This window comes from Sorghum bicolor, chromosome 3 (assembly GCF_000003195.3).
Source record: "Sorghum bicolor cultivar BTx623 chromosome 3, Sorghum_bicolor_NCBIv3, whole genome shotgun sequence".
Lineage (NCBI taxonomy): Eukaryota > Viridiplantae > Streptophyta > Magnoliopsida > Poales > Poaceae > Sorghum > Sorghum bicolor.
This window is the reverse complement of record NC_012872.2, coordinates 61,779,601-61,806,683: the sequence shown is the minus strand read 5'-3', so window position 1 is coordinate 61,806,683 and position 27,083 is coordinate 61,779,601. Positions and strand designations below refer to the sequence as shown.

Here is a 27,083-nt window from a genome sequence, read left to right as displayed (position 1 = left end):
TTTATATTCTCTCTTAATTTGTATTAAAATTTGTAAAATAGACTGTGTTACATGACAAGAGAGTAGATCGACTTCCCTTTGACTTTGAGAGGGCCAAAATTCATGAGGGCATGTTAGCTTGCTGACTGCCAGGCAGGTTTGAGGTTTGCAGCCAGGCAAGAATCTGGACCCAGGTCAGCAAAATCCAGCGCCTCATGCCTTTTCGATGTAACCAAAATTTCAAAAGCTTATAAGATTTCTCGTCTTTTACGGGACGAATCTTTTAAGTCTAGTTAATTTATGATTAGATAATAATTGTCAAATACAAACAAAAGTGCTAACAAGACCTCAGTAATACAAGCAAATAGGCTCGGCATAGTACATTTGGGTTTGACTTTAGCACTCAGGCCTTTTTAGATGTGAATTTTTTTTTGAATTTTGCTACTGTAGCACTTTCATTTGTTTGTGGTAAATATTGTCCAATCATAGACTAACTAGGGTCAAAAGATCCGTCTCGCGATTTACAGTCAAACTGTGTGGTAGTTTTTGTTTTTGTCTATATTTAATGGTTTATGCATATGCCGCAAGATTCGATGTGATAAAGAATCTCGAAAACTTTTTGGATTTCGGGGTGAACTAAACAAGGCCTTACTCACCCGAAAACTTTTCACCCATCTCATTAAATCTTTCGACACATATACATGAAATATTAAATGTTGATAAAAAAACTAATTGTATAGTTTCATTGTAAATCACGAGACAGATCTTTTAAGCCCTATTAATCCATGATTTACAATAATTGCTACAATATGTGCTAATGATAGATTAATTAGACTTTAAATTCATCTTACAGTTTTTAGATGAGCTATGTAATTTATTTTTTTTTATTAGTCTATGTTTAATACTTCAAATATATGACGATATGACACCTAAAAATTTTCTTTTCGCAAAGCCATAGTAAAAAAACGAACTCTTCCCGACAAAATCTTAAATAGAATGTCCGAGTGTAAACTAGAAGTTGCTTCGTGTACCCAACTCCAGTCAAAAGTAATGACAAACTGATTACCAGGTAGAGATTAAAAATCCACAAAAGGTTGTAAACAATGCCTTAAAACGCATCTCTTGACCTGTACGCTGCTCAGCTTTGAATTAACCATTATGAGAGCTGAAATTATTCATGTAGATAGACAATAAAGCCAGCAAAAAGCACTGATCTAGTTCACTGTATATCCTAGTGCCTTCACCGGCAGCCGGCCAGCTGTAAAGAACCAGGAGCCATCTTGCTCCACAAAGTCTGGTTCAGAAGGTAGCCAGGCACAACAGCTTCGCATGTCTACAATCTACATACTCCAGAAATCAAACTACTGGAGATATGATTACTATTTACAGCTTTGTGAGCGATTCGACATTCCTCTAGTGTAATGCATTCCTGTAATGCAAGGAATGCAGTTTGATGGAAAGCAGACACAGGGAATCAAAGAACTCTCAGCTGAGCTAGAAAGGCCGCGCACAAGTCCAGAAAGAGGAGCTGTGGTCCACTGACTCTTTGCAAGTCCAGGAGGTATTTCTCGTCTCTTGTTTTGTAAAGCTGCAACAAGAGATGACACATCACAAAGATGAAAAATAAAGCGGTCCCAGTCGTATAGGATTCTTGATCATGCAAGACTGCATCAAATGCAGGTATGCAATATAGTGTGTTATACAGTGATAAATTCAATTCAAATAAGTCTTCACTAAATCTGCATCGGATGGAAGCAGTCATCATTATTGGAGCAAGCATATGGATGGCAGAATGCATGGGATATAAAAGCAAGTGCAATTTGTACTGCATGAGATTTGTGAAGCTGTCCCATCCTTAAAACAATCGGCTATCTCCACATGTTAACAACTGAAGATTTTGTGTATATATATAAAAGGATATCGAAGTGCAAGGGATCTCAGGGGGAGAGACAGATTTGCAGTATTATATAACATCTAAAAAGGTCCAGCGTTTAACCAGAGGGTATAAAGACAGTAGGAGATTGTAAATCGCACCAGGTCTTCTATTGAGACATTGATAAATATTAAATATACCAGAAACAGGAAAAAAAAAACAAGAATCATACCTGAATTTCAAACTTAACTAAATTTAACTTCTCACTTTGGCCATCAGTTTCAATGGACTCTGCACTGTAATTATGATTGTTATGAATTTGACCAGGAAAGCCAGGACTCCATCTGCACTTCATGTTATAGTGACCAATCTTTTTCCAGTAAACATTCAATTCTTGCAGAGCTTTCAGCACTTCAGTCATTATTTCTCTTGGATGTGCTCGTGACTAACACAAAACAAAGAAATGTTGAATGGAAGAAGCAAATAGTTAAACAATAGAGGCAACTTGAAATTAGATTACCTGAAGCCCAAGAGCCCATTTCCTCTCAGCTGGGAAATGCGGTCTCAAGCCAACTGGAGACTCCATAAATATCTGTTGTCGATTACCACGTGCTGAACTTGGTGTTTCATATGATGCTATGTTTGAAAATGAGGAGTCCTATGTGCCAAGAAAACAAAACAGAAAAATTGTCTGAATTTGAGTCACCACAGCAAACAATATATGATGTGGAAAATTGTCTGGATTTAAATTACCACAGCAAACAATATATGATGAGGAAAATTGTCTGGATTTAAATTTACACAGCAAACAATATATGATGTGGAACTGTTGAAGATGCATTACTCAATAGAGGAAGCCAAACTATCAAGGGATAAAAAAATGACTCATTTGCTCACCATAGCTTCTTGACATTCAGCTCCAAGATAGCCACTGGTTGTGCGAAGCCTATTGTCCAACAGTAAGTAATAAGCAACAGTCGCCTGTACATTTTAAGTACAATGATCCTGTCATGATTATTACAGTACAAGATGTATGAAGACAATAAAGTGCAAAAGAAATAATACCTCATTTTGCAGCCTGTTTTGGATTGATTCCACTAACAAGTTCTTGTCATACCCCATACCTATAACCTCACGGAGAGTTTCCTCATCAATCTACAAAATGGAGAGCAAATTTAAACATTATCTTATGTAAACTACGTGGAAAAACATGCCACCACAATGCAGACCCAATACAGCTAGAGTAGATCACATTCACACAAGACAGGAAAAAGGTTACACAATTGGAATGGAAAATATTGTGGATACTATATACAGTTTAAAGAAGAAAAAAAAGGTTACAGAAAACATAATTAGGAAGATGAAAGATGAAATTGATGGAGGAAACACAGACTTTTGAGTAGCCTTGAGGCAACTAACCCCAGGCGTCTCCTTCATATATATAGAGAAAGACAGATATTGCATTGATTACAAACAGCTCACTAGAGCTTTAACTAGATAGAATAGCTGCCTGGGTACCCGCACAACTCTTGGGCTACCCAAGGTCTTTAATGACAGAAATTAACTAGCACAGTTATCTAAGAAATGCTTAGGAAGCAGGGCTTATTAACTACAGAAATAATTTAATAAGCTCTGTTTTTCTCTTGAGCTTATCTGCCGAATCTGCCAGCCATTCAGCAGTGTTTTTCTCTCACAACAAATCAGCGTACAGTACTTTCAGCCATGACTTTTCAGCCAAGCGAACAGACTAAGCAGAAAAATATAACACAAAAAGGGACAGTGTGTAATGAATGTCTATATCATAACAACGTAAACACCACACAGGGGAGCCCTGGATGTTATTAGACGAAGAAGGGATTCTTTTTTGGACAGACATGTAGAGTCTAAACGTAGAGTCAACATTCTTGCTATCTGAAAAATGTAGACCATGGCCACATATAGAGAGGTGGTACAACCTAGAAAATAGATAGTACTCCCTAAGTTCCAGACCATAGTTCCATTTAGCTTTGTTCTTCTAAGTGAAACTTCTGTAACTTTGACCATGTTTTTAGGAAAAATATATTAATATCTACAAGTTCAAATAAATGGACTATCAAGACATATTTCATGGAGAATTTAATAAAACTAACTTTATATTATAGGTGTTGATGAATTGTTCTATAATAAACTTGGTCAAAATTAGAAATGATGTTGACATGTGTGCCCATTTGGAATGACGCTAAAATGAACTATATAATTTGGAATGGAGGGGTACTTAATTATCCCAATTCAATGATGTTGACATATGTGCCCACTTGGTGCTGCGGTGGCCCATTAGGGGTTAGTGTTCAGATATCACAGGGAGAAATATTTAGTACAAGTGCCACACAGAGCACAGTGGGTAGCTTTATATTAGCTGAGTGTGCAGTACATCAATGCAAAGTAATGCAGAACAAACTGTACCTTTTTAACTTGTTGTGCACTATCTGGAGGAGGCACAGTCAAATAGCGTGGGAGATGAATTTTGAACCAATCATGTTCACGAATTTCACGAATGGTGATCCGCTTCATTGGGTCAACAACCAGCATTCTTGGAATCAAATCCCTTGCTGCACCTGACAAATGGCTAGGAAGTGTATATATTCCACCCTAAAATGCAAGAGGATGGGGAGATATAGATAAGCTCTAAATCAGCACAACCAAGTAATAATGTACATTTTAATATAGAACACTGCAGATGCTTTCTAACCTTTATTTTCTTAAAAAGGTTTGGAATGTTCTCGTCATCAAATGGCAAAGTACCACATAGAAGAGCATAAAGAATAACCCCACAGCTCCATACATCAACCTCAGGCCCAGCATATAATTTACCAGATATCACCTACAGAAAATAAAAGGATATTGTAAGGGTGGAAATACAGCACAAGATTGATCTATTGATTTCTTTTTATCTAAAACTCAATAGAGAAAGCTTACCTCAGGAGCAGCATAATTTGGGCTACCACAACTTGTCTTGAGGAAATGGCCATCCCGCATAACATTACTTAAGCCAAAATCTGCAATCTTAACATTGCATTTTGAATCCAAAAGGAGGTTTTCTGGCTTTAGATCACGATGCACCACCATGTTTCTATGGCAATATTCAACACCGGATATAATCTGTAGCAACAGGGTCAAGGAAAGTGTATACTATCACATACGAGCACTTAAGAGGAATAACACATATGTTTTGATCTGATGTCTTCTAGTCACCGTGTATTTATCATGCAATTGTAGCACATGTAAACAAAGCAAAGAAATAGAATAGAAATTCGCCATTAAATAGATCAGGGCCATAAAACATCACCTGCTGGAAGAAACGGCGAGCCTCTTCCTCCTGCAGCCTACCTTTTTCAACAATGTAATCAAACAATTCCCCAGACTTAACATACTCCATAACAACATAAATATCAGCTGCTGTGTCTATAACCTCATAGAGGCGGATGATATGTGGGTGCATAAATAACCTCAATATCTTAATCTCTCTTTTAACTGCAAAAAGGTAAAACATCAAGCAGTTCAGGCAGAATGTTCACACAACAGCCTAGCAACTAGATAGGCAATAGCAAATATAGAAGATGAATGATACTCATCGTAATCGTGACTAGCTAATCATTAGTCCCAGCCAATGTTACAAAGAAATATGCACAGTTGTCCTTCCAAATGAACAGCAAGAAAATAGCGGTGCTCTTGCAAGTTGCTTATATCACTTGTAATTATGTACATTATAATGCAAGGACAGTGCCATGCCATGTGAGAAGTGAAGTTCAATCGGTATAACAGTGGTGTAGAACCTTAACAGATACCACCAAACATGATAATTGTGTAGTCCTCAGAAACTAACTATGGTTTATTAGACGAAAATCGAATTGCCATGGAGGATGTTTGCACATACGTAATACTAGAGTAACAGGGCAAGGCAAGCAGCCATGGGACACCAACCTTTCTCTTCCATTTCCATGCCTCTGATTTTACGACGGTTGAGGATCTTGATTGCCACCTTGTGTCCAGTGCTTATATGCTCCGCAATCTTCACCTTACCGAAAGAGCCAATCCCCAGAGTCTTACCAATCCGGTAATTCCTCAAAGGATTGCCATCCTTGCCCGTTCCCTCCATCTTCTGCCTAAATTCCAGCCAAACCCAAATATATTCCAGCCAAACCCAAATATGATTAAGGAAACACGAATGCAATCGCTGCGAAATTCACATGCATATCACACTCGGCTATGAAAGCTTATCCAGCAGGTCAGATCCAGCTGATTCGTCAGTGGAAATTGTCCCCGCACTTCCAATTAGTTCGAGCCAAAGCACGGAAATACTTAATTCGAAGGGGACAATGAGCATCTCCCTCAAAATTGACTCCACCTTTCCCCCACCTGATTCAGGTCTAAAAAGCCCGAAAGCCCCCGAACAACCAGGACGCGATCCCACAATCGAGAGCTCACAGATCTGCATGGTAGCTAACCACCAAATCTCGCTCACTTCCCGACCAATAAAACGAGCAGCAATGACCCGAAACACAAGCGCGTCACTGATTCGCTGCTCAGGGGGGGGGGGGGGGGGGGGAAGGCGCACCCCCGAATCCCAGACCACGGAGGATGAGGGGGAGGAGGAGGAGGAGGAGGCAGAGAAAGGGGAGGCAGGCACTGAGGAGGCGGAGACCCTACCTGGCCGCTGGAGGGGAAGCGGCGGCGGCGGTGGCGGCGGCGGTGGCGGCGGCGGCTCGTCAGGAGGGGCGCAGCGGAGATGCGGCGAGAGACGAGAGAGGGGGGTCGCTCACGGGTCGGGAGGACGGAGGGGAAGACCGCCCGGAAGGGGGGGAGGAGGGGAGATTCGATTCCGGCAGCGGGGTCCAGGGCCGAAAGCGACCCCCGCAACGCGACGCGATTCGCGAGGCCGCAGGCGGCGTCCGTGGCGCGCGGAGATGCGTGCGCCCCCGTGCGGCTCGCTGGTGGCGTGGCGGTGAGGGCCAGGCGGCCAGGCAACGGCAGACGCGGGGGGATCGATCGGTCTGTCGTTTTGCGGCGTTAGACGTGACGGGTCAGTGCCCTTTTTCTTTATGCGCGCAACCGTTACGGTGGCAACACGTTCCCGTTGTGATTTGGCCAGTTCTGTCGTCCCTTTCCTTTCCACCGTTGGTGTTTCCGGTAACAAATACAAGCACGATGCAAAACAGGGAACATTTTCGGCCATGGACACTCCTCGTAGCAAGGACACGGTACGGCCAAACACAGTAAGGACTAGCTTGTAGTAGCTTGTATATATATGTGTATTCACTTAAATCTCTTAGGACATGTCTTGGAGTAGATTGGAATGAAATTTACTTTAGTTCCACTTCAATCCGATTCAACAAATGTAGATGTACATCTAAACAAGGCCTAAGTAATACAATTTTTACTGTAGCATGGTCTCAACTTCACGATCTCTTAGGACAAAAGACAGCCTGTTATAGAGGGCATAGTTTTTTTTGCAAGCGTGTCGGATTCGAGAATAAAAGATTGACTAATATAAGACTGCGTTTTTTGTGTATTGGGTTTTAGGGTTATGTAATTGAATTGAGTTCCATATTAAATTAGATTGTGTATTTGAAATTAGTCATGATTTAAATTATGTTATTTGGATAACTATTAGATTGGCTTCAGTCGTGTCGTCACCGTTGTCGCTTTCTCTCGCTCGCTGCTGGTGCGCCGCCGCCGAGGAAGACGGAGGAACCGATTGCATCAACGGCCTCTCCACGACCTCCTCCGCCGCATCCTCGTCCGCCTCCCTGCCAAGGACGACATCAACAACATCCTCTTCGTGCGGCGCGCGGGCGGGGCGCCGGAGCAGGCGCCACCCCCGGCGCCACCCCTGGCCTAGAGGCTCTGCGTTTTACTCGGAGGTTCCGCGTCTCCAGCAGCGTCTGCATGCAGCCAGGGCGGGCGGCACGTGAGTGGGGCACTGGAGCAGGCTGCAGGCGGCGCGGCGAGTGGGCGCCGATGTTGGCGACGCGCGGGCGGGGTAGGAGGAGACAGGATAGTTTCTTTGAGAAATAGGGTGTTGGGTTGGAGTCGCAATGGATTTTGGGTTGTTATTTTTTGTAGACCAGCATACGAATAGAAAAGTAGAGGTCCAATTTGCATGTTAGTCTGGAGTTGCTCTTAGGTGTTACTGTTGGAGTTGAAGCAAAAGAAAATTAAGCTTCAAAAAATAGGAGATCACCTAAATCAAAAGTAGGAACCCGGTTTTAGGTCTAGTTGCTCACTCGTTCCTAGGCTTTGTTTAGATGCAAAAAGTTTTTAGATTTTGACACTATAATATTTTTATTTTTATTTGACAAATATTGTCTATTTATAGAGTAACTAAGCTTAAAAGATTCGTCTCGTGATTTATAGATAAATTGTACAATTAGTTATTTTTTTATCTATATTTAATATTTCATGCATGTGCCACAAAATTCGATGTGACGTGAAATCTTGTAAAGTTTTGGGTTTTTGAGTGTATCTAAACGAGGCCGTATTTTGAGAGGGTAGAAAAGTTTCTTCACATCAGTGAACACGGAGGAGCCGGGAGCCACCCGATGGCGACTGGGCCTAAACATTGCAACGCACAATGCCTACAATAAACAGGGCCTAATGGTAGTACGATCACAAGAGTCCAATCAATAAAGAGCGTGCTCGTTCATCAAGGCAAAAAGGCAGCACACGGCCACGCACGCAGGGCTGGGCAGGCATAACAGGGAACCAGTCGTCGTAAGCACACCTCTTCCCGGAGCTCTGCTCCCCGAGCTAGTACGCGGCGATGACGACGGGGTGTCACCGTCGCCGCCGCCTCGGCAGGCGCCGACGCCGACCCCTCCGTCCCGCAGGACGCTCCGGTCGTCCAGGCACAGCCCGGAGTTGCCGCTCAGGTCGAGGTTCCCGCCCAGCCGGCGCAGGAACGCGCCGTCGAACGGCACGGCCCCGCCAAGCGCGTTGTTGCTCAGGTTCAGGTGGTACATCCTGCCCAACCGGCTCAGCGCCGCCGGGATCGGCCCCGTCAGGTTATTGTCCTGCAGCGAAAGCGTCGTCAGGCTCGCCAACTGGCCGAACGCCTCCGGTATCGGGCCCGAGTAGCCGGAGCCGGCCAGCCGGAGTTCTTGCAGACGGGCGAGGCTGCCGAGCTCGGAAGGCAGCGGGACTCCCATTGGGTTGTTGTCCATGATCAGGTACTGCAGGTTTCGGAGCCCGGAGATGCCTGGAGGGAAATGGCCAGTCAGGCCATTGTTGCTGAGCGCCAAGAAGGTGAGCGAGGTCAGGTTGGCGACGGCGTCCGGGATGCCGCCGGTGAGGTTGTTGGAGCTGAGGTCGAGCTTCTGCAGCTGCCGCAGCTCGCCGATCCGGCTCGGGATGGCGCCAGACAGCGAGTTATAGCTGAGGTCCAAACCGACCAAGCTCTTGAGCTGGCCAATCTGGCTCGGCACGGGTCCCGAGAGCGAGTTGTAGCTGAGGTCGAGGCGCACCAGCGAGGTGAGGTCCCCGATGCCCTGCGGGATCTCGCCGCGGACGAGGCCGTTCTGGGAGATGGTGAGCACCTGGAGGGCACGGAGGCTGGCCAGCGCCGGCGGCATCGTGCCGGACAGCGCCGGGTTCGCCCTGATGCTAAGCTGCTGCAGGCCGGAGGCCGCCGAGAGGTTGGCGCCGGGCGCCGGCAGGGTGAGTGTGGTGGCGGCGGCCGGGTTGGTGAAGCAGTCGACGAAGAAGAGGGACTGGAGGTGCGGCAGGGAGAACACCTCGGGAGGGAAGGACGCCGTGTCCTTGCACGTCGGGTTGGGCTCCACGCCGAAGTCCAGGCGCGTGACGTGCATGCGCGCCGCCGCGTCGGCGGCCGGCTTGCACTCGAGCCCCGGCCACGGCGCGCCGCAGGGGTCGGGGCTCTCGACGCGCCAGTCCCGGTCGGAGGACACGGCCTCCATGACACGGAACAGCGTCTCCCTCTCTGTTGGATCCATTGCCGCCGCCGCCGCCGCCGCCGCTGCCGCTGCCGCTGCGTCGGCGGCCACGGGGAGCAGGGACAGCAGCAGGGCAATGGACGCTGGCAGCACCATGGTGTTCGCGCTCGCTCGCGCGTGCGGCTCTGGGGTCTGGGCCTTTTGGGGACTCTGGGGGGAGTCTCGCCAGGGAGCCTTTGCACTTGCAGCAATAAAACAGGGGGCTCGTGACTCGCGTGAGCGACTCGATGGACGCGACGACGAGCGAGAAAGCGCGCGAGGTAGTACAGTACAGGCGGAACAGGGGCACAGGGTCCCGTCTAGGCAAGGCCTCACGTTGCGTTCGGGTCGGTAATTCCACAAACGGAGGTCGGAAGTCCGCATCAGGCAGGCAATATCAGGCCGGTCTTGCCAATCTTGCCTCTCTGGCTCTGTATCCAGTGCTAGTAGGGGCCATTCAAAAGGAACCGCACGCTTGACACATGGTCCTTGCTGTAGGAGAACGTAGTAGACTTACGTACTGTACAATGTAACGATGCTAGTGCGTAGTTTGACTGGTCAGGCGCTATCTACGTTCCTGACATGAGTTTTTTTTTGACAACTTTCCTGACATGAGTTATATTATGGATCTGCTACTCTGCTAGGACCTACTACTGTACTCCAACACGGTCACTGAGATCGCTGGATGGGTTATTAATATTAAGGGCTTGTTTAGATCAAAAACTTTTTAGATTTTGACACTGTAGCACTTTCGTTTTTATTTGACAAACATTGTCCAATCATGGAGTAACTAGGTTTAAAAGATTCGCCTCGCGATTTACAGACAAACTGTGTAATTAGTTTTTATTTTTATCTATATTTAATGCTCCATGCATGTGCCGCAAGATTCGATGTGATGGAAAATCTTGTAAAATTTTAGTTTTTTAGGGGTATCTAAACAAGGCCTAAGTGCAAAAGACGGGCCCCGTTGCCTGAGCTCCATTATTTCACAACCCAAGCGTGTAACCTGCAATGCCTGCATTGCAGCAATCACCTCTGCAACATGTCAATCACAACTTTGGAATGAGGCTATTTCCATTGGGGTGAACGAAAGATTCTGGCGCTTATCTCCTTCCTCCGTCCAAAATGAATATAAATAAAGCATTTTATGTTTGATTTATAGAAAACCGAAATAATGCTAATATCTATATATTAGATTCGTCACGGGGGCAGTATCTCCGAGCCCGACAGGCCTATTTCGTTAACCAGCAGAGCCATCGCTGCACGAAGCAGTCTATATAGCATAAACCGAATATCAGAATTCATTAACAGATAGCTGAATAGAGTATAGACTAGCACCATTCCTCTGAAAATATGACAACTCTTCAATTTCCTCGCTGGTACCAAGAAGAACCACATGGAACACCGAACACACCTTCATGGGCAAACAAATACTGTACACGTAGACGTAGAGCAAAGGCCAAAGGGTAAGACAGGAATCCGAACACTGTGTGACTTCAAATGGATGGCACACGACATGGACCAGTGACCAGTCAGCATTCGGGCGGCAACATATGCGGCAGCGGCCCGAGTGCACGACCCGCACCCGCACGGCGGCACGAGCCGTTTGCCCATAGACGAATCATGCAATTCCCCAAGTCCCAAGTTCCCAAATCCCAACCCAGGTGGGTCGGGACTACACATCCCAGCCGACGTGAAAAAAGCTGTCTGACTCAGGCATTGGTGGTACCGAAGGAAGCAAGTAGCAGACTGAGTCACTGCTGAGATGACCGATCAACACCGGATTCTCTACAAAAGCAGCCATGTGATGCTTGGCAGAGCTGAGCAGCAACGGCGTCACCTCGCAACGCACCATGTCCCATCAAATGTCTTCAAAGATAAAGGAAGCAGCACTGTTTACTGTTAGGAGATTGTAGCGCTAGAGTACTACACACTACAGTAAACACAGCTTACCGGACAAGCAGAGCGGGAAACAACCGCTGGCGAGTGGCGACCTGGCGTTGCTAAACGCAAGCGAGCCGAATTGGACTCATTCGGGCTGGTAATGCAAAGCTACTAAGCATGTCCTGCATGCCCTTCTTGCTTCCTCAACAAAAGGATCTAAAAAAAGCACAATTAGAAAACTCCTCAATAGTAAAGCTTATCTTATAAGCCGTACTTCCAACAATGTTTTTCTCTCACGATGAATCAGCGAACAGTATTTCAGCTATGATTTTTCAAACCAAACCAGCGAACAGGCTCGCCTAGAAGCCGCTTTGAGAGCTCTATCAAACTGATTCTAATTAACAACTGCCTTAAACACTAAGTTAACAGCACAATTAGAAAACTCCTCAATGTACCTGAAGGAAAGACAGTTTTGCATTTTCACAGTAGACATAACAAGGACTCGAACCTAGAGAAAGCTAGGACGGCCCAAATGTGAATCTATGATTACAATTCAGATGGGCAAAATATAGCAGCTACTACAATAATAAAACTCGAGTAGTGGAGGCAGAGCTAAGTCAAAAGAAAAAAAAATTAAGATCTCCAACTCACAAGCAGCTGCTGCGTTAGAAGAGCCAATATGGCACCAATAGAGATATTCAGTACATTGACAATATCGTTATTCAGCTGCATAGAACAATATTCACCATTAGTTTCAAGAGAAAAAGAATTCCATGAAGTATAGAAGCCTAAGCGTGGTACAAGAAACAGCGAGGCTCAATATAAATGGTCTTCCTGCAACCAAAAAAAAAAAAACATCCAGAAGAAAACCTCAAGTGATGTAACGGATTCAAGTTGATCATTGTGACCAGAAACTTCCAGGTAAGTCGCCAAGAGATACCAAAAACAATATCGACAAATTCCATTCTGCACTGTGTATATATGATGCATCCTATAATTAGTTTACATGCCTAAAAACAGACGTCATGTGTGGTAGCAATAGCAGCTAATTTATTAACTCTCAGTAAGATGCAGGCATGCACCGATGTCACTGAACATACAAAAGCTATATAAATACTTAGCAAATAAAACAGATTATATACTTGGTTGCATTAAGCCACATGCTGAGAATGTTCTCAGCTCTTTATGCTGAAATTGATCTAGGAGGTCATGAAGTAAATAAGATGGTTGTCCATAGGGTAGCAGATGTATTTATGGCACGCACAAATGATGATGGCCCTATTAATACATCACTGGTACTCCAACAATACTTCATGTAAGCCAATTTGGTGATGCAAAGTTGCACACAACATAACAGTTAGCACCACCCCCCCTCCCCCCCCCCCACCACCACCACCACAAAAAAAAAATGCCGAATGAAGAAATGGATTAACTGGGAAAAGGGTCAAACAAAATTTGTAGATGAAGCATCAGTAATTAGTCAGGTAAAAATGCAAACTCACCCATTCAAAACCTTCCTTGTCTTGTAAAGTCGCCCCAATATAGCTCTCAACATAATTCGCAATCTGGGAGGCAAGAACGCATACCGCAACTTGTAATACATCCACCTGCAGCATAACACAGGATTCTTTCCTCAGTAATCATGGACTCCCTCCTTTCTTCTTGGCGTATTAGGATTTGAAAACGTCAATCTTTGTAAAACTCCGACAACAATTAGTCAAATTATATGCATGTCTAGTATTTACAAAACTTACACCAAGAGATACATTTCTCAGAAATCTTTAATACGAAATCAATTCTGTGGCAATTGATGATTTTTTGTAAGATAAACTATGGTCAAATATACTTCTCAAGAATTTTTCAAATCCTAATGTGCCCTACAAAAAGAGGAGGGACAACCAATTTTACAGTCCAGTGTAAGAAGTATAAAATTCACAGTCACTGTAGCTTCCATATAGAAATTGCAATTTCTAGATTGACTATCACAGTATAGAAACACTGGTATACTAAAGACAAGATCAAGGATGTTTCTGATGGTGCTGAATTTCAAACAAAAAATATGTACCTGCCCAAGAAGATAACCAACACCTGAAAGAAACACAGCCGCTAGAATTCCAGCAATAGTACCCTCAATACTGATTGCACCTTCTGTACCTCTAGGAACAACCTTTAATGTTGTCACCAGGTACCTATTCTACAGAAGAACCAAGATTTGAGCATTCAGTATTGAGAACCTATTATAACTCCATATAGACTTGCATTCTACAAAAGAATGGAAGTCAACATGATGAAATCTTTTGAAGGCTGCATAATGATGTGTTACAAAAACTAAACTTACGTTGTTCTTCCAAAAGCCTTCCCTATTTCACTTGAAACTGTATCACTTAGTTTAGTACAGAAACTAGCAACAAAGCCCAGTCTCCAGAGCTCAGAGGATGCTGTACCACCAGCATGATATATTGATAGTAGCGCACAAACACAACCGGCAGCGCTAGAACCAATAACACTTCCAGGTCCTCTTCTTCCTCCTCTTTTCTCTGCTACTCCCAGAGCTTCCTTCTGTCTTATCCTCAACTTAGTAACCGCTGTGCCCTGTATATCAAATGCTAAATAAACAACTTGGCTGATAGTCTAAAAGGATTAAAATAATAGATAACACGTCAGAAAAGGCAAATTAGCTGGCTTTGTCAGCTACATCAAGCAACCAAAATCATGAAATATGCTAGTATGATGTGAAAAACTCATAGACTGCACAGATGATCAAAAGAACAAAATGAATGAACAGGCCTCAAACTTGTCCAATAGTTTCACCTAAGTCCCTAAACTATTAAAATGCAGATCCTCCCTGAACGGCTAAACCTTTTAAATCTGTCGTTCAAAGGACCAAAGCTCCCTAGTTGAATGTAAAAGGGAGCCACACATCATGGGTGTTATATTTTGAAGAAAGTAGAATCGCATAATAGGGCAGCAATAGAAAGACATCCTATACATAGATAGAGTTGCATTTACATATATGTAAATGTAATCTCCCACTACTCACTACATCAGCACAATGGCGAGGAGACCCAAGGCAGGGAGCAGAGCTCATGCTAGGTACTCAGTTGCTAGTGTCGCATGCGCGGTGTGGCCATTATCCTACGAGAAGATGGACAATAGGCACACTGAAGAATAGTGAAGCTGATGCCTGTAATGCTTATTATTGGAGTGTGCTAGACATGCTATAATTAAGTTTACTGATGCAAGCGCTTAAAGTCCACAGCAGTAAAGTTTCATAATGCAATCAGCATATAACAAATATAGCAGTGTTGCGACAAAAACACTCAACTGAAGCCAAAACAACTTGGAAAATAAATGCATGGGCAGAGCAGTGTGCTTTGGACTTCAGAGTTCATGTGGCAAGTAGCATGCATATGTGGTATGTGCACTGTGGGAGTGCAGGTATAGGCGTGCATGCAGCCATGCACAAGAGCTTGATCCTACCGAAATTACTCCAAGGCCCGCGGGGGTTGTGGGGGGGGGGGGGGGGGGGGGGGTGTACAGCCCATGATGAAGCCAATGTAGCTCCACCAGTGAGCAGCATGTGGCTCATGCTGATCAGGTGGGTCTCTGGGATGTTAAGGTGTGCAAGCTGAAACTAGCGCACCCAAGTCACCATGAGTGGTACGAGCAGCCTGAGCATAGAAGATGCCCCATCGCCCCGGCTGATTCAGCACACAAAGGAGAGGGAGGGAGATAGAGAGGGTCGAGGGTGGTGTTGTGTACAACAAGGCTGAAGGATTGCTGCGCAGTGAGATCAGATCTATCAGAGCCATTGCACAGTGGAAGGCACACGGAGCACAGTATGTAGTACCAGGTCAAAGGATTGTTGCGTGCACAAGTGGTTTCCAATTCTCAAGGAGGTATTGTTGAGCCACAAGGAGATCAGTTAAACCCCAATTTGCCATCCAACTTATTCTCAATTAAGCTCCATCTTCAAATCTTCTCCACAACTTAGGTGTACGTTTCGCGCCACCCACCGGTGAGACTTGCTTGCCGGACATCTCCACCCTTCCTGTCGCATGGGAAACAATAAAATGGTTGCCCTGGCCAATGATTCAGCAGCAACCTATGCCTTGAGGACAAGCAACATGAAACAAAGGAAGAGTGGAGAGATGTTGGGTTATGGGCTGATGAGAAGATACATAGGACGAGTTACCCATAGATCTGGTGGACTGGAGGAAGAAGAGAAGCATAGTAAAAAACTCAGCATGGCCACAAGTCACCTTGTTGCCACATCAGTTGATACATTTGGATAAAGGAGATTTGGCCATTGAGCATTTTAAGAGTTGGCCTAGATGACACCGCGTGACAAGTTCAAGGACCACTGATGCACTTTAACTAATTATCAAATTATCATGACTCATGAGGTTGCTAAGTATGAGCAACCAAGAGCAAAACACATCCATATCCAAACAAAACTTGTTCATTTTAACTCAACCCAGAAAACCAAGAGGAAAAGCCTCCACTCCTCTGGTCTCTAATTGGGTAGTACATCACAACTATATTATGGCATTAGCATTGCAAATAGTATGCACAAGTGCAGGCCATACACGCTTTTATTCTAATTATAAGGAGCGAAACTACAATTGCACTAGATTTTTTTAAGCAAATTGTACATACAGTTTTCAGTAAGCCCTCGCAGTCGCAGCTAGGTTCAATCTAGCATTTACAAACTACAAACATGAACAGGACTCTGCGACAACTACTAAGCTGCTGTAGAATGACAGTAACATCAACACCTCAGGAGGATTTATCATTCCACAGCACAATCCAATTAAATCTATACTAAAACAGTCCATAGCGGGTAATGAGAACCGATCGGATCGACTCACCACAACGAAGTAGGCGACGACGACGAGGAAGCCCGGGGCCCCAAACCCGCGCCACGTCAGGGTGCCCAGGAGATAGGCGGCGGCGAAGCCAGAGGCGGAGAGGCCCGAGAGGAGCACCGGCGATCCGGCGACGAAGACAACGAGGTTGCTGGCAGCGGCGGTCCGCCACGTCGGCGGCGACGTCAGGAAGGCGTCGGCGAGCGCGTCCCGAATGCCCGCCACGGCCCCCGCAGCAACGTCCGGGAGCGCGCGAGGCGGGGACGGGGGGCGGTGGAGCGGAACCCTAGGCCCTCGACGGAACAGAGGGAGGGTTCTGGGCGTGGGGAGGTAGGAGAGGACACGAGGCGACGAGGAGAGGGGGGCGTGGAGCGGGAGTGAGCACGCCATTGGAGACTAGAGAAGGCTGATGAACTGATGCCAATGCCAGTGGAGTTGTCTGTACTCGGGAGTCGGGAAGCAGACAAGTAGGAGGCCCTTTCGTCTTTTTTTAAGCCAAATTCCCTTTTCGCCCCGTGAGCCCATTTGCGATGCCAAGCCCATCTTTGGTAGCCCAATTTAGCCCATGACTCCATGTGAGCGCACGCGTTAAGCCATCCCTTAACCCTACCGGCTACCTCTGTGCCCGGAACACAGCCGCCGCCCCCCGCCTCCAAGCAGCAAGGCAGCAACCATGGCGGCTTTGTTGCTTCTTGCCGCCTCCAGCACAGCCGTGAACCGCTGCCGGCTCCTCGTCTCTCCTCCCAGTCTTCGGATGTGCCTTGCTTCATTAGTTCATTTCCTTCTAGCCCCGAATCTACGTGTTTTCTCTACTTTTTTTTTCCGCTGCCAAGTGATGCTGGGAATATTGCGCAAGGGCTTTGAGCAATTAGTGGCTTGTGTTTGCCTGATGCGATGAGATCACAAGAGATGTATTATCCCTTCTGATGGCAGCAGTTCATTTGCTTTGTGGTTTTGTGAGGTGTTGAGCAAGAAAGCATTTACCTTGCCGATTCTGCTTGTGCTTGGTTTTTTTTCCTGAAATATAAGATCTATTCCCATCCCTTTTCATTGCCAAGTGATGCTGGGATTATTGCGCAAGGGCTATGAGCAGTTCATGGGCACTTTGTGGCCCAACCCGCGGTGATATGAATACATGACATCCCTTCTGATGGCAATTTGGTTATGGTTAAGAAATCAACTACTCCTAGTATACTCCATAACCGCTGTTCTAAGTACGCTTTGCCTGTTGCCTGTTGCTTGATTTTATGCTAGATGGCATTAGCAGCTTTATAAATTAGCTTTTGCAAGTTTGTTTTAAAATGTTATTCTCATGTCAGTAACATTGAAGCAAAGCTTTGGATTCACAGCTTGTTTGGCGTTGGTAGCGTTTGGGAGTCGGACTGAATCCAAGAAGCTCGTGAAGCTTTGTACTATTCTTTTTCTAGCAATTCTATGTTTCTCGAGTAACTCATGAACTTCTGGTCACAGTCTGAATAACATAGTTAACATTCGTTTACTGGAGTTAGTATTGGACAACTAGTTAACATTCGATTGGGAATGTTCAGTGATCTAACATGGAAACACACCATCGCAACCGCTCTTGTTTTCTTCCCGCAGTAGAGGCTTTAATGTGCTAGAATGGCGTTGTAGTAGCCCTTCCTTAAACCATCTATGCAGAGTGCTCTTCTTTACACCAATAGCATTAGCTAGAGATCGTATACTGCTCCTCCTATGCAAGGGGACACTAAGGATATCTGATAGGTCTATTTGTATCTTTTTGCGGCCACAATTTTTCTTCCTTGATCTAACATCCACTGGTATTCCTTGTGCACGACACTGCTTCACTCTCCGCCAAACACTTCGTACTTGATATTTACTGACCTGGAACATTTGAACTACTATATTCATGGCGTTCCTTTTTAATCTTCCACGATTGCTTCTCTCAATCTCAAGCAATGCTGCATATATTTCTTGCCTTTCAACTTCTGTCAAATTCCTAGACTTGCGTGCAGTATTTTCATCCGCATGTTCATCTTCTTCATCATCAGAGTCCTCCAACTCTTCATCAAAGGTTATGTCCACATCATCAGTGTACACACCATAGTCATGCATATCCTCGATCATACCTACAAAAAAGAAAAAACAATTCAGGTAAGGCAGCTGTACGAAGATGTTGTTAAGACTCTTGGTAATGAAAAAAATCCATGCTTACTGGATATGCAGATATGGATGATAGGTTTCACTAAAAATTAATCTGGTTTCCAAAACATGGTGAAGTATTTGACAGCTATGTTTCAGAAGGAGCGTAGAAGTAAGCTAAACACAACAACTCAAGTTATTTAGGAAAACTCTCTGAACCTAGTTTAGTCAATGTTGCATTGAAAAAATAAGTAAAAAGGGTTGCTGATTTGAGGCTTACTGATCATTTGTCGCATCTCTTGTTGGTGATCTGAGGCTTCTAAGTTGAGGTCAAATGCACCATAGTCATGTGGACCATTAAAGTTGATATCTCCATCTTGGTGATTTGAAGCTTCTAAGTTGAGGTCAAATACATCATGTTCATCTGGACCATCAAAGTTGATAACTCCATATTGTTGATGGTCTTCCTCAACAGCAAGGACTGCAATAAGGTGGGACAAGGATAAGTTATTGAATGTTCAAACTTGTGTTTACAAGTCATTTACTTGTTGTAACAATGTAATTAAGAGAAACATTACCTGCATCAGGTTCTTGTAGTCCCTCACAAGGAGCAAAATTGAGATCTATGCCATGCACAGCTCTGTGTTCCCCTTCATAGAGATAGTGGGCTTGACCTTCTTGGACTCGACGGAGTTCATTTTCTTTGAGATGAACTTGATCTTCCTGAAGATGATGGATTTCATCTCCATGCTCACCAGGAGGTTCTTCATTCAGGTCAGGTAAGAGCTGTCCACTTGCTTCATCTGCTAATTTATTTAGATCTATGGCCATGGTTGAAGAGGGAATGGATTATAGGCTGAGGAAGATGGAGTGGATTGCATGCTGGTCAGTTTGGAGCAAGTGGATGCCTCACGAGCATGTGAAGTCTTTTGTAATGGAGGCAATGGCGCGGAGTTAAGATTTGAATCTCCAGGCACAGTTGGCGCCCGAGATGTCCTGGAAGTTTCCGCAATGGTCTTTGATGACCCTTTGTTTATTGGCTTTTGTTTATTCTTGGCCACACATTCGTTGTGCAACCGTGTTGTGCTGCCACGTGCTTCTCTATTTGGGCTTTGTTTAGTTATATTCAAAATCCAATTTTTTTAAAGATTTTCTGTCATATTAAATTTTACGACACATGTAGATAAAAAATAACTATTTATATAGTTTGTCTATAATTTGAGATATGAATCTTTTGAGCCTAGTTAGTCCATATTTAGACAAGAATTGCCAAATAGAAACGAAAATGCTACATTATCTAAAAAATTTTCAACTAAACAAGGACTTGGTTTATTTTATTGCATGTGCACGTTGCACTGTTACTGTTAACTATTACTGCGTGAACGGAAGTGATAACATTAGAAAAAAATGAAGTGATGGTATACCCTTTTATAGGGGTACTATGGTAATTTCTCAGCTGTATTAAGTTTGCTCCGTTGAACCTATGCTCTCTCATTCTCTAAATAACCGTCATACTTAATTTGTAGAAAATATATCAATATTTTTATTTTTAAATAAATTTATTTAAAACTGTTTCAAAGATCTTTTTTAATGATACTAATTATATACTATAAATATTGATATTTTTAATATATATTTAGTCAAAGTTGTTTTTTAGAAATCGCAAATAACGGACATACAGAGATAGAGAAAGTACTCCCTCCGTCCTAAAAAGACAGTTGTTTTAGGTTTTTGTGTTATAAGTTTGACTTAATTTGTAGAAAAATATGTGTAATATTTGTATCTTTAAATAAATTTGTTAAAAAAATAGACTTAAAGATCTTTCCAATGATACTAATTATGTATTATAAATATTAATATTTTTAATATATATTTAGTTAAAGTTATTTCTTGAGAAACAAAAATGACCCTTATTTTGGGACGGATGGAGTAGGTGCTTAAGGTCTATTTTGATGAAACAAGACTAATAAGTCGAGGCTAAAAATAGCTAGTTAAAAAGTAACCAATTAGTTGTTAGCTCATACATGTCTTCTAGTTCTGGGCTAACATAGGGAGAGAGGAAAAAGAATATAAGATAGATGTGACTTTTTAAAACATGTAGCACTTTTTAGCCATCTAAGGGTCTGTTTGGTTTGAAGCGATAAAGTTTACCGTCCGTTATATCGAATGTTTGATACATGCATTAAGTACTAAATGTAGACTATTTACGAGACTAAAAACATAGCTTGCGAATATTTTGAGACTAATTAATCTATGATTAGACACTAATTGTCACATAAATAAAAAATGCTACAGTACCTAATAACCTTTAACAATCCCAACCAAACACCCCCTTAGATGGGTTTGAAGGACTAGTGAACTACTCACCCATTAGCCCTCCTGTTTTAATTCTCAAGAGCTAAGCTATATCAACTATTTTTATGTCCCTTTTATATGTCACTATGGAAGGCTTATTAGTAAAAAAAATTAAACTTCAATAAATTTATAAAATATTTTTTAATAATAATTATATTTTCAAATAAGTTTATTCTGTCTAAACTAATAATGCTAATTATATATCATAATTGTTAATATTATAACAAAGAGAGAAGAGAGTGAAGCCTTTTGACTTTCTAAGGCTATCGAATAGGTACATAGTATGGTATTTGCAATGTGTTCGAGTTTGGCTGAGGACGTGTTTATTTCTTATTAAAATCAGATAATGGGAAAAATCTCACAAAATGCTTAATATCAATTATTCTTCTCATCGCACTAGTGCAAACACAATAAGAATGAACTATCACTTGCATTTTTCGTGTCACGGTTTGTAGGCTGCGGTCAGCAGATCACATAACTGTGTAGCACTGGGTTTGTTTAGTTTTTAACATTCTCCATCATATCGAATCTTGCGGCATATGCATGAAACATTAAATATAGACGAATACAAAAACTAATTACACGGTTTGTCTGTCAATCACGAGACGAATCTTTTAATCCTAGTTAGTCCATAATTGAACAATATTTACCACAAACAAACGAAAGTGCTACAGTAGAGAAATCCAAAAACATTTCACATCCTTTTAATCCTAGTTAGTCCATAATTGAACAATATTTACCACAAACAAACGAAAGTGCTACAGTAGTGAAATCCAAAAACATTTCACATCTAAACAAGGCCTTGGCTTGAAAGCTATAGTTCAAAATATTCTTTACTGATTTGTTATAGAAGAAAAATATTATTAAATAGTTATAGCTTCAGCGAATAGGTTGAGTAAAACAAGTGTGTAAGTTTTTTTAGTTATAGTAGATATATGCGTCGTGTGCGTACTAGGGTTCCAAATAAACCCCGAGTGAAACAAGTGGGTAAGGTCATTGTGGTCGCTCTGCGAGTGTGGCGGACGATTTGTCTGCTAGATAGTTTGCTGAGTTGTGACAATAAAAATGAACCACGGGCATTTGGCCGACACAGCGTGCCACATTTGCAGCACAACAAGCTATAGGATGTGAGCCAAACATGCTCTAAGTTTATTTTGGTTTACAGCTGACACATACACGTTGCGTACCACTAAGGTTTCAAATAAGTCCTGAGTGAAACAGGGTAAGTTTGTTTTAGTTACATTGAACATATATATAATTACAATGGACATATGCATATACTGCTTACATCTTATAATATTTGATGTTTTAGATTTTAATATAAGCAAGCAAACGCTAGACCAGTTAGTCTAGTTGTGCAATTTGCACCTCGCCGGTCATAGTTCAAAACGTATGAGGGTGGATTTATTGGTTGCACGAGACATAGTTTATCTACGTATTGAAAAAAATCTTCTCGCCTGCCTCACGTTAAAATATAGGTCTAAAGTTTTTTTTTTAACGAACTGGAAGGGCTCCGAGGCCCCTACAGGGAACATAAGTCTAAAGTTAGCTCAGTCTTATAAGAGCCGTGGGCAGAGTGGCAGAGGTTTTCATAACCTACAAGATCTTCCTAAATAAAATATCCGTGGGTTGAGACAATGAGAACAGATGGTAGTGGGAGCAACTAAACAGCGGTACAGTTGTACTCCCTCTATCTTAACTTTTTTTACTTTAAATTTGATCATTCGTCTTATTCATGTAAACCTAGTCAAATTTAAATTATTTTTAAAGAATTTTTATTTATAAACTAAATCACGTGAAAGAAATAATATTTTGTATAATTTTTTAAATAAGTCAAGTGACTAAAATTGATATGGAAAAGTTAAATGTCTTATAATTTTAGGATGGATTGAGCATACATCTATAAGTTTCTGTATGCATGAGTTAATAGTATGACTTTAAACCTTTTAGGTTCTATTCACTCGTCCTATCAACCGTATTTTTTGTACTAGTTAATAATATTTTTTTATAATAAATCAACAAACAATATTTTTCAATACTTTTCAGAAGTGAATAAGCTCTTGGTAGAGCTTCCGCTCGCTCCAGCTTAACGCGTCCACATACAGTAAATAAGTTTTTTTTTGCTCTCCTCTCTTTTTCTTTCACAAAGCCGGTGGAGAAAAAACAAACTTTATTGGCTCTATGAATAGAGAGGAGAGAGAGAAAATAATTATATAAATAGTGTACGCGTTAGAGAAAGTGAAAGCTCCACAAAGAGGGGGCCTTTGATGCTACTCTAGATTCGTAGTAGAATACTCCCTCCGTTCCAAAAAGAGTGTCGTTTTAGATTTTTGTGCCACAAGTTTGATTCGATTTGTAGATAATACGTGCAATATTTATATCTTTAAATAAATTTATTAAAAAACTAGATTTAAAGATTTTTCCAATAATATTAATTATGTATTATAAATATTAATATTTTTTGCTATATATTTAGTTAAAGTTATTTCTCGGAAAGCGAAAACGACACTTATTTTGTGACTAAACGATGACTGCCTCCACCGATGCATACTTCTCGCGTCGTCTCTCGTGACCTGTGTCACTGTGTGGGCTGGTGGCAATCAACTCGGCCATCTGGGAGGTTTTAGTTGCATGCGAGATGCCACGTTCTTCATCTGCGCGGCACGTGTCAGACGGCTGTATCATGAGCCGCGCAGCCCAACATGCATAAAACCGGGCTCCTTCACAGGCCCCGTCACGCACCACGCAGTGCTCGTGCGATCTGAAGTCACAGTTGAGGGACGAAGCAAAAATGTCCTCTAGCGATCAGAATCCAGCCGCCACACCCGCGTCGGGCGGCCCCGCCGAACCCTCGCCGCCGGGCAGGCCAACGGCGGTGTCCTCGCAGGTCCTCGACGCGGGCGCGCGGCTGGTGCAGTCGCTGAAGCCGGTGCGGCAGATGAAGCAGCACGCGTGCAGCTTCGCGCTGTACGCCCACGACCTGCACCGCCAGATGGAGGTCCACCACTTCGTCTCCCGGCTCAACCAGGACGTCCTCCAGTGCGCCGTCTACGACTCCGACAAGCCCTCGGCCCGCCTCATCGGCGTGGAGTACATCGTCTCGGACAGCATCTTCGAGGGCCTGCCGCCCGACGAGCAGAGGCTGTGGCACTCGCACGCGTACGAGGTGAAGGCCGGGCTGTGGACCGACGTCGGCGTGCCGGAGTCCCTGCAGAGCTCGGAGATGGCGAGCCTCGCCAAGACGTACGGCAAGCTCTGGTGCACCTGGCAGGTGGACCGCGGCGACGCGCTGCCGCTAGGCGCGCCGGCGCTCATGGTGTCGCCGCAGGCCGTCGAGCCTGGCCGCGCGCGCGGCGAGCTGGTGCGCGGCCGTGACGAGAGGTACAGGGTCGACAGCTCGGCGGGGGGGCTCAAGGCGGCGAGGGTGGAGATGGACGAGCCGGAGTGGATCAACCCGAACGCCGACTACTGGCGGCTGCACCGCAAGGGGTTCGCCGTAGACGTCGTCCCCGCCGAGATGAAGCGCCACGCGCCCTTCCCGTGAGCTCCCGGTTTTCGTTGTGACACGTTCGGAAGTAGGAAAAGATCGATGTTCTAGCCAGGGGCGTATCCTGGGGGAAAAAAAATATAGCCTGTAAGAGAGGGGGAGAGTACGGAGCTGTAAGAGATGCCACTTTAATTAAAGTTTTATACTGTAATATCTAACGTTCTGTTTTGTATGATACTGGGCTGAGGTGCTGTGGTGGATTGTCAGCAGGCAGCAGCGATGGTGCGGGCAGCTGCCCCGGCGGCTATTTTGCTCGCCGTTCAGATTTGCAGGCGGAGTACGGTGGATGAACACCGCGTTGCGGAGAAAGAATATATATCTGTGTCGGAGACTTTCCTTACTCCTAACAATTGCATTTATCCATTGCCAGATATTTACCTTTCTATTTTAGTTAACCAAGGGCATTTAAGTGACATATTTTTTAAGTTTTCAAGAAGAAAATGTTCTGAAAATCTTAGGCATGTCACAAAATTCAAACATCTTTCCTCTCATGGTTCATTTTGGTCCCGTTCGTTTATTTTATTAGTCGTATTTTTTGTCTTATTTTAATAGCCGTATTCTTGTCAGATTGTAGTGTTTTTTTTCATAATAAAACAGCCATATTAATTTTAAACTAGACTTCTCAGATCAGTGAACAGTCTAGCCCACGAACATGTCTTGTATAAACCTTTGTGATTTACAATCACGTTCATAATGATTCAAACACCATATTGCAATATTAATTTTAAACTAGACTTCTCAGTCTAGCCCACGAACATGTCTTGTATAAACCTTTGTGATTTACAATCACGTTCATAATGATTCAAACACCATATTGACTAGACAACTCTTGAATGGACGCAAATTTTGCGTGATGGGTCACGCTATTAGTGAAGCGCCCTACCACGATGCACGGCACTGTAGAGTCGTGCGCTCTCCTTCTTTCCCTTCCTCTCATCGCCATGGCCATGTTGCCCCTGCCTTAACCCCGCTTGTTCGTCCGTCTCTTCCGGCGCCTGTTTTCAGTTGCGTCACCATCGACTCTAAGGCCATGTTTAGTTTCCTCGTCACATCGAATCTTTTAACATATATATAGAACATTAAATGTAGATAAAAAATAAATTAATTACACAGTTTGGTTGAAAATCACGAGACAAATCTTTTAAGTCTAGTTAATCTATGATTAGCCTTAAGTACTACAGTAGCATAATATGCTAATGACAGATTAATTATGCTTAATAGATTTGTCTTGTAGTTTCCGATGTGACATTTAAAAATTTTTCATCTCCAATTTAAACAAAGCCTAACTTATCATCATCTCTCTTGTCTCCCGCCTCTAACTTGCCACCATCTCTCCTGTCCCCAACTCCCCATTGTCGGTCTAATCTGCCTTATCAGAGTCTCTTCTAATGCTTGCTAGAGATAGAGAAGAAGAGAGAGGCTAGAGATGGAGAAAAAGATAAGGCTAACTCCGTAGACGAGTCGCGCGTTAGCGATAGAGCACGAAGGGTCACAGAATAAACTTTATGAACTCAAATGGTCCTTTTTTTCTCGTTAAACTATTGCTAGCCTCTTTCTTCTGCCATGACATGATCGGGTGAAGGAAGACCTTCCTGCTACTTTTTATGTGCAGCACTTGCTCTTCCCATATTGCATTGCTAACGTGATTTGGGCTACTTTTGCCATGTGTTTGGGGCACTGATATTTCTTCTTCCCCAGCAATAATGTTAGAAAATGGTGTGAAAAATGGATACCAAGTGGCCAATATGGAAGACTAGAATCAAAGTTTGCTAATCGGATTCAAGGAATGACGGTGACGTTCTTCTTCCCCAGCAATAATGTTGGAAATGGTGTGAAAAATGGATACCAAGTGTCCAATATGGAAGACTAGAATCAAAGTTCGCTAATCGGATTCAAGGAAGGACGGTGACGCTGATCAAGAGCCGGCCAGTTCAGAGCCGCGATGGTTTTTATGTGCTGTTATGCTCAGCAGTCTGTTTGTCACTAGCGTAGTAGCGTGCTCGTTGATAGTCTCAAAGCAGTGGCTTGGTAGCCTGTACAAACTGGTGGCCTTTCTTTCTGTCTTGTGGGGCTTGTTCTCGGCCGCTCTTTTGTCTGTCTTCTAAGGCCTTGTTCAGTTCGCAAAAAATGGTGAAAAACGGCACTGTAGCACTTTCGTTTTTATTTGACAAACATTATCCAATTATAGAGTAACTAGACTCAAAAGATTCATCTCGCGGTTTACAGATTAACTGTGCAAATAGTTTTTGTTTTCATCTATATTTAATGCTCCATACATGTGCCGTAAGATTTGATGTGACGGGGAATCTTGAAAAATTTAGCGAACTAAACAAGGCCTAATGTTGGTGGTTTGTTCTGACCCATTTTTGCTTCCTGAGCTAACTAAAACTCTGCTGTATTTCCGTTACTTATTTAGTACAGTAATAGAAATGGGAAATCCTCGGTTTGAAAAATTTACACATCATGCCGAGCAGGCTGACACGACTCGG

General features: G+C 43.4%; 4 protein-coding genes and 1 long non-coding RNA gene across 6 annotated transcripts; 2 read left to right on the top strand and 3 right to left on the bottom strand.

The window, feature by feature from the left end:
- LOC8062118 (serine/threonine protein kinase OSK1) lies at positions 1,069-6,723 on the bottom strand. The gene is made up of 11 exons (XM_002456241.2): positions 6,539-6,723; positions 5,813-5,994; positions 5,178-5,362; positions 4,808-4,990; positions 4,581-4,712; positions 4,295-4,480; positions 2,918-3,007; positions 2,750-2,833; positions 2,373-2,510; positions 2,085-2,297; positions 1,069-1,567 (listed from the first exon to the last, which is right to left on the bottom strand). Exons 2-11 carry the CDS (start codon positions 5,985-5,987, stop codon positions 1,454-1,456), a joined length of 1,500 nt encoding a protein of 499 aa, XP_002456286.1. The 5' UTR covers positions 5,988-5,994; positions 6,539-6,723; the 3' UTR covers positions 1,069-1,453.
- On the bottom strand, positions 8,503-10,203 carry LOC8062117 (piriformospora indica-insensitive protein 2). Its single transcript, XM_002456240.2, has one exon. The coding sequence runs from the start codon at positions 10,201-10,203 to the stop codon at positions 8,512-8,514; it is 1,692 nt and encodes a 563-aa protein (XP_002456285.2). The 3' UTR covers positions 8,503-8,511.
- LOC8062116 (protein VTE6, chloroplastic) lies at positions 11,098-17,031 on the bottom strand. 2 transcript variants are annotated; one of them, XR_002451490.1, is made up of 7 exons: positions 16,575-17,031; positions 14,042-14,295; positions 13,769-13,892; positions 13,206-13,310; positions 12,355-12,429; positions 11,773-11,919; positions 11,098-11,688 (listed from the first exon to the last, which is right to left on the bottom strand). XR_002451490.1 is itself a non-coding variant. In XM_002456239.2 (5 exons), the coding sequence occupies exons 1-5, from the start codon at positions 16,959-16,961 to the stop codon at positions 12,337-12,339; spliced, it is 963 nt and encodes a 320-aa protein (XP_002456284.1). In that variant the 5' UTR covers positions 16,962-17,029; the 3' UTR covers positions 11,989-12,336. The 2 variants fall into 2 exon arrangements, 1 of the variants encoding a protein (XP_002456284.1); XM_002456239.2 differs by lacking the exons at positions 11,098-11,688; positions 11,773-11,919 and having other exon boundaries at positions 11,989-12,429; positions 16,575-17,029.
- On the top strand, positions 17,166-19,839 carry LOC110434036. Its single transcript, XR_002451491.1, has 3 exons — positions 17,166-19,183; positions 19,280-19,471; positions 19,548-19,839. It is a non-coding gene; the product is annotated as an uncharacterized LOC110434036 (long non-coding RNA).
- On the top strand, positions 23,790-24,766 carry LOC8069824 (oil body-associated protein 2B). The gene has a single exon (XM_002458390.2). The coding sequence runs from the start codon at positions 23,839-23,841 to the stop codon at positions 24,589-24,591; it is 753 nt and encodes a 250-aa protein (XP_002458435.1). The 5' UTR covers positions 23,790-23,838; the 3' UTR covers positions 24,592-24,766.